Below are 7,637 nucleotides of genomic sequence, written 5' to 3'. Positions count from 1 at the left end.
GCTGAACCTGTGTTCTGGTGTCTGGGGGCTGGTGAACCTGGAAAAGAGAAAGGAAATTGTGGGAGACAGAGGAATGGAAGAGTTAAATGGATGATGGTTGGAGGTAAATTTAAAATATGAAAAGTTATCTGAATCCTATTCCTACTGGGACCAGATGACTCCATTGCTGGAGGTACAACAGGAGATGATCAGGATCTGGTTTTCAAGTGGGGCTGAACACCCTCAGCTCCAACTGCAGACACTAGACTAGTCTCAGAATGGAAAGGAGAGAGTCAGAAACTGCTGAGATCTCATCCCAGGTCTAATACCAACTCATATCATGGCACACACACATTTAAGCAACTAAATAAAATTACCCAGTTTCCAGAACTGTTTAGCAACCAGGCAGAAGTCCCCACAGAGGTTGTTGGGATTTGATGCTAATGCTAGGTTCCCAATTACAAACAAACACTCTGGGACAAAGCCTACTTAAGTTTTACAACTATATAAAACATGCTGTACTGTTTTTATATGGACCATTAAAAGGAATGTGTCAAGTAAAAAATAAAGCTGATGCTTTTTCTTTTAACTGAACACATTTATGTTTTACATAAAATTTTACATTATTAATAGTCTAGTATGCCTTTCTCCCAGCTTCCAATTAAAGTTTTAAATGCATCCCAAGCCAGGGTCACTAAAATTTCTGCTTGGTTTCACTTCAAAAGTTCTTAAATAGGTAAAACATTACTTTTTTTTAAAAAAGTAATGGAAATATTTCAATTCAACTTCAGCTCTGTAATTGGCTTACTTTATTAAATTCATGCAGAAAACCCATGTTTTTGGCAAAATGCCACCCAAAAGTGTCTCCTTAAGGTGGTTTTAACCCCCACCGGATACAGTGGTTTTCTCCAATATTTGAGTACTGTCATGTCCTGTCTTTCTAACATCTCATGGAAGCCCTGTTTGACAGTCATTGATCAATGTCATAAAAATCTTTTTCTTTGGACAGGTAAGCTTCTGACATTTAGGGGCACATGCCATGCGGTAAGACACATATCTTGTTTTTGGAAGGCAGAACATAGGAAAAAAGACTTTCCAGAGTTGTGGTCAACTGAGAGACATGGGACAAGACCTCCTGGTAAGAGTGTGTCCAGGAAGTGTGGCATCCTAGGAAACAGTCTGAGTGAGACACTAAGAACTTTCTTGTGTGGCAGGAGAGCAGCAACACTAGGCCCCAAACTGTTGCAAGAGCAGAAGCAAACTTGCTTCTTTATATTAAATAGTTCTTTATGCAAGTCTCCCTAAATAATAAAGTGTTGTTTTCATGCTACAAACCTCACCAAGTAGCACCTCACTGGCCACAAGCCAACTCAATTGCTCCTTCAGGTACAAGCTACAGTGCACTTAGTCAATAGCTATTGCAAATTCCTTAGGGGCTGAGAGGGTTAACACACTGGACACTGCTCTTTCTGCTTGCTGAGCTACAGAAAAGCAGCAGCCATTTGAGAGCAGTGTCTCTGTGCTTCTATTCCAGAAAAGAAAAAAGTAATCCTTCTGCTTAAGACACACACCCTCATTTTGGAAGGCTGATTTTGGGGAAAGGGGAGTATGTGGAATGCAAGTAAGTAGGGCATAGCCTTATATTCAAGACCCATCAGAAGCAAACCTCTTCCTGTCTTACTGTCTTCTTTAGGCTGCCATTTACTTTATCACTTCAGACATTTATTAATGATAACAACACTACATACTATTACAGCAATATTTACTATTTAAAAGCACCTGTAAAAACTGCATCACCTATTTGAGGTAGTCAAATAACATTATCCTTTTTATAGATGGGAAAACTAAGAGAGGCTAATGGCTGGATAGTTGGAGGCATGGAGCACCCACATGTCCTACTGCCTCCAACAGGCATTAGGCATTCTCAGCACCTCCAAAAATTCAGGCCACATTCCTTCACCTTATTCCACATCAAAGTGGATCAACCACTGAAGTGGGAATAGAATCCTGGACTCTGCTGTCCAAACAACGCTCTCTCTCTCTCTCTCAAGCCAAAAATTCTCAGACAAAGCAACTTGCACTTTACCATAGGAGTCTTATCTGTATCTCAGACATGGGGCTGCTTCCTTTTCAGCCACTTCTAGCCACTTAAACTAGCTACCATTTGTTTGGTAGCACCACAAGTGCTCCTGTACCTCCAACTTCAGCCTGAAAAGGACTAGGTGCCCTCACTTCAATGAGGTACAACAGCAATACCTTAAGCAGGGAGCAACTTTATATATTTTGGAGGTGGTATGGCAGACGCATACAAATAAAGCAGGAAGAAGGGCTGACATTCCTCTGAAATCTCTTGGGACACCACAACTAGCGTGTGAGGTCAGGAAGATGAACTGGAAATAACTGACAAGGGGACTAGGAGATCTTACCGGTCTTGGAGTCTTGGAGGGTGGGACTCTCCCCTGTAGGGCAGCCAGGCGGTCCTCCATCTCCTGTGTAGATGGAACAGGTTTGCAGGGGTCATGCTTCAATGCTGCAAGCCTAGATTCTATCTCAGCCTGAGATGGGATGGACTCTAAAAATTCAGACCAAGATGTTTTTCTTTTACTGAAGGCAAATGGGTTCATCTCACCCAAATCCCTTGCATTTTATATTTCTTTAGAATAAGGGATCCAGACATCCAAGCAAAGTTTCTCTCATTCTATTAATTACACCCGGAGAGGTTTCGGGTGTATAGAATATTGGCATCAAAGTACAATCTACTGCTTTCTGCTGAATACCTGCCCCCTCCTACATATACCTCAACCCATAAGGTAAAGGTAGCTGGAGGATTAGCAACTTCATAAGAGCTCACAGGACCAATATACCTACAAGGGAGAAAGTGAAATGAATGCAGCACCCTCATGTTTCAGAGGCAAAGTGTGCTGCTGTCTATGCACTGTAAGAACGCAGGACTGGAAGGGATCTCCTGGGTCACTGACCCTAGTCCCCTGACACTACAGACACCACTCATATAACCCCAGTCAAAGACAAATCAAGCTCCATCTTAAAACCAGTTAAGGTTCTTGCCCCTATTACACCTACAAGAGACTGGTTTCAGACCCTCCCTGGGACCATGTGCTGAAATCAGCTCTCTCTCCAGTTCCTGAGAGGCAGGATTGACCAGAATGGGATCCCCTGGAGCCCTGGTGCAGCCCAGACAAACTGCTCCCATGTGTAACCTTCAGCATAACGCTATGGCCACACAGTCTCAGCAGTGTGCTGGCCCCTGCTTTGCCTTGTTCCTGTTGCTATCATGCACAAGAATGGCCCCAAGACAAATATAAACAAGCAAATTATTTTACTGTGTGTGATACTTAGGTAAGAACTGCACTGAGCAAGTCAGTGAAAAAACTCAGGAGTCCAAGACAGCTAAGCCAAGGATATTAACCCAGGTAACCAAAAGGTAATGCCACATGCTGTGGTAGCACAGGCAGGGCCTGGCTTCCATGGACAGCTTTCTCTTACCAATTTCCAGGCACACAGACTAGATTATCAATACACTGGTAGTTGTAATTGCAGAATAGCAGCAGTGGATGATGCATTTCACAAGCTGCAATGAAACCACTGCTTCCCCACTGAGAGTCTCCACAGTCCTGTGACACTCACTGGGCTTTGTGTCCTCCTTGAGCCTCTCCAGTCTCTCAGCAATAGCTCTGTCCTCTTTTGACAGCCCCTGATATTTGGGATCTGCTAGGCCTTGGAGTTTTGTGGGTCCCTTTGGCTGCCTCTTGGGCTGGTTCTGCTTTGCTTCAAGAGCTGCTACACGCCTGGGACAAGGAGGGAAAAAGCAGCAGAGCTTGGAACTCAGAAGATGAATTCTGAAAAGATCTTCTGAGCCCCCCCTGTAACAAATGTTATTTGGGAAAAAGACGCTATAGAAGAGAACAGGTCAAATGCTTTTATATTCCTGCTCCTGACTTCAATAGGCTAGATTTAAATCTGGGGCACTAGAGAGAAAAAAAGATTATTGAACAGCAGCAACATAAAGTGGTCAAAAAGTGAATGGCAGAGTTGACAGTGAAATATAGAAATTTATGCTTTTGTAGCACAGGTGAAATCCAGGCAGAAGGCAAGGTAGAGGTGCACTTTATGCATCTCTGATTCAGCTGGTTTATAAACTTAAAGTTGAATCCAGCTACAGGCTGTAACAGCCAGAAGTCATTAGTATCTAAAAAAACTGTTTTATCAGCCTTGCACAACAGCTGCTGGTCTCAATCCAGTCCCAAGCAGTCCATATCCAAGACCCTGCCTTCTGCCAATTTCAGTAGAAAAGACGAGGACCAAGGGGAAATGCAATGAAATAACCAAATGAGCAGAACTCACTTTTTGTAGTTCTCTGGTGGGGACCATCTTGCTGTGCTGCTTTGAGACGCCCCTCTACGAAAAAAAAAAAACAACCCAAATGTGAAGCACAGCATAGAGGCACATGTCTGAACTACATGCTTCCATCACATACCCTCTCTTGTTCAAACCTATGGGAACAGAATGCATGGTTCAACTGCATTCATCAGCAGCCACATCATATAATTCCTTTCAAAAACCAACCCAGATGGCATCTGCCCAGTTTCTGAAAGGGATTATGTGGAGGTTGCATATGACAGCAGGAAACTGGACTCAGTGACTCAGCCTTCTTACAGTAGAGATGGGAATAAAAAGTATCCGCACGAGACTGACTTAGTTTAAAATGGCTATCAATGTTACAATATAAAGCAGTGGTTTTCAACCTTTTTTTTTTTTTTTGGGTCGGTGTACCCCCGGCAGCCAGTGGAGAAGTGGGGAGTCCCGCATTGGCCGATCCAGGAGGGGGGTGGGGGGTGCGTTGGGCCGCATAGTGTGCAGCAGCAAAACCAGAAGTACCAGCAGTGCGCAACACCAGCAAAAACAAAAGCACCAGCGGCACGTGATATGTAACGCCACAATGTGCTGGTGGCCCCACCTAACGCTTCTCCATGCTGCTGCTGTATACCCTCTGGGGTCTTCCCAAGTACCCCCTCAGGGTATGCATCCCCCACCCCTTGACAACCCCCAACAGAAAGGATCTGAAACACCCCCTCTATCTTGCAGTTTGCATCTCCAAAGGCAGAAAACAGGAGGAAACAAGTTAAGGTTCTAAACTTTCCTAGGTCACCATCAATGAACAGCCTAGGGGAAAAGATACAACTTAACTGGCTCCAAATACATAATTATATAACATGCAAGGTCTAAAGGGTTTTATGTAACTACATATTGCAGAAATAGTTATATAATACAAATTATAATATTGTAATTATTACAATATTACTACACATTATAATTTGTAGTAGACAATAGTTGGATATGATCTACTACAAATATGCTTAAAGTCAAGGTGATTAACACGTGATTAACATTGCAACCTTTCCTGATATTTATGGAAGATATTACATCAACTTCACAACAGTTGTTCTCAGAGACCCCAATAAGGATAAGCTCTACATTGAGCAAGGCACTGTAGAGATAAGAACGAAGGCCTGGGCCCCACCACAAAGAGGTTACACTTCAAAGCTCAGATTTTGCAAGGTGTTGTTTGGGACAGAACTGTTTGCCTGATGGAGCCCTCAATGACAAAGAGCAGTTTGCAAGATCAGGACATAAATGTACCATTTTGTCTACTCTAGTGAACAAGGAAAGCAAAAACATTTTTCCACTGGGTCGTCTTAGCCTTTCCAGCCTGTTCCACTGTTCCTGTTCTGAGATATTAAACAAATGAGAGTAAGGGTCGCTGTCTGTGGAAGGCTGACCTCTCTTCTGGGTAGTCTGGCTGGTTGTAAAGTCTGGGCTCTGAGGCTTTCCAAGCTTGGAGGCCAGGAATATTTCCTCCTTTAAAAAGGAAAGCAACCCAACAGTATGCAAAACTTGGGAATCAGATTACAGATCATAACTCAGTGAAACAGGAAGGGTAGAATTTTAGAACATTTTTATTTTGCCTTAAAGGCAAAAGGTTACATCAACTGTAGTCTTCTGGATAAATGAATGGACAACCCAGGCAGCTGTAGGTCAGTGAAGAACTATCCTCTATTGGAATCCAAGATAGGATCAATGCGAGTATGAGTTTAGGGTGGAGTTATTAAGAGGGAAGTGGGTCAAAAATCTGCATTGTGACAGAGTGCTGAAACAAGAAAAGACAGTAGATATAGAGACAGTGCCCAAGTCTCACATCTTACCCAGTTAGCACCCCATGACACTGCTTGCACACCTTCTGCTGAGTACTCCCACACCGAGGAACAATGGCACTGAATCCAAGACATCCTGAGCAAAATGCCCGCCCACAGTTCTTACATCCACACTGAGGAGAGAGAAAAAGAGAGGCAGAGTACTGAAAGTGTATCAGTACCTGCCCGCAACAACTCTAGATGAACGCTGAGTCTCTCTGAACAGGGACCAGGGAGATGCAGCTTCAGTATCAAGTACTTCAGAGATATTCAGGGAGTTCTAAGGTTTGTTTGCTTTTTATTAATGAAATATTTCTCCAAGTAGGAATGGTTTATCCTAGCTAGTGCACCTACATACACAATATAACGATTATCAGCCTTCAACCTTCAGGACGTAAAAGGCTTAACAGCTAGAATCGGGAATATCATTCTCTCTCATGAGACAGTGCGCAGAGAAGAGTCATTCTCTCCTCTGAAGCACGTGCAGAAGAGTGGGTGATGCAAGTCACAAGCCTTTTTTGTTACAGGAATCCCTACCACTTTAACTGGCAAGATATTAGTTTCTGTGCCATCAGTATTTAAACCCCCTCCCACCAAAATGCCCCTGAAAGCCACCCCCATCAACCAGAGAGCCATGATAGGGCATGGGGAACACGTGCTTCCAAATGAACACACACGGCAGGGTCAAGCTTAGGTCCGGAAGGCAGCAAATGGGAAGTGTGGTTGGCACTCTGCATTCAGACCCTCACAGGGCTGGTGCTCCACGTGGCACCAATCAAGCACTGCTGCCTGCCTGGCTACCTGACCTCCTGGGGTGCCACCCTGACCTTTTATCCCCCACGTAAGGCAGACTTGCCTCTTTCTTGAAAAGAGTGAACTTGGATGTGCAGCCGTAGCACCTGTTCTCCATGGCAGGGAGGCAGGCAATTGCACCCACAGGAACACTTTATCACAGGGAGGTCCCGTCTTGGTCCAGAAGAGCCATGCAGGGCTGGCGATGGTCTCTGGAGCAGCCCAGGCTGCACAGCACTGGCAGTGCAAACTGGCTCCAGACTCCTTCAGTAGAGAGAAAGGGAAGAGGAGAGTGCCAGCCCCCCACTAACTAGCCTGCTCCAGCCTGCGAGCAAGGGGCTACAGCTAGTGACTACTCCTTATTAGCAGCACTAGGCTTTGCTCCCTCAGGTGACGACTATTGCTATTAGGTCTTTTACTATTACTAATGCTATTACTAACGCTAATACTATCACTGCTACTCGCAACCCGGTGAGAAGAGCTCAGCACTCGAGCACCCTGCCCCGGGCGGCGCAGCTGCAACCACACGTGCCCCTTGGAGCCCAGCTACAGCCGCGCCCCGCCCCAAGCCCTGCCCACAGGTAATTACAGCCCGCGAGGTCCGGACCCAACGGCACCTGGGCAGCGCCAGCCCCGCTCCAACAGGCACGACCGGCT

The 7,637-nt window shown here is 45.0% G+C and overlaps 1 protein-coding gene across 1 annotated transcript in view; it reads right to left on the bottom strand.

The window, feature by feature from the left end:
- ZFYVE19 (zinc finger FYVE-type containing 19) overlaps positions 1-7,635 on the bottom strand; it is a 16,134-nt gene extending 8,499 nt beyond the window's left edge. The window contains exons 1-7 of the mRNA XM_006024593.3: positions 7,598-7,635; positions 7,045-7,244; positions 6,201-6,322; positions 4,342-4,395; positions 3,625-3,785; positions 2,406-2,551; positions 1-37 (exon numbers count right to left, since the gene is read on the bottom strand). The exon at positions 1-37 is cut by the window's left edge and continues 96 nt beyond it. Of these exons, the coding sequence (XP_006024655.1) occupies positions 1-37; positions 2,406-2,551; positions 3,625-3,785; positions 4,342-4,395; positions 6,201-6,322; positions 7,045-7,098 (574 nt within the window). The 5' untranslated portion in view covers positions 7,099-7,244; positions 7,598-7,635. The remainder of the gene's footprint in view (positions 38-2,405; positions 2,552-3,624; positions 3,786-4,341; positions 4,396-6,200; positions 6,323-7,044; positions 7,245-7,597) is intronic.
- Positions 7,636-7,637: the final 2 nt, after the last annotated feature.

This window comes from Alligator sinensis, unplaced genomic scaffold (genome assembly GCF_000455745.1).
Source record: "Alligator sinensis unplaced genomic scaffold, ASM45574v1 scaffold108_1, whole genome shotgun sequence".
Lineage (NCBI taxonomy): Eukaryota > Metazoa > Chordata > Crocodylia > Alligatoridae > Alligator > Alligator sinensis.
Note: the sequence above shows the minus strand (reverse complement) of the source record. Positions and strands in the feature narration are given on the sequence as shown.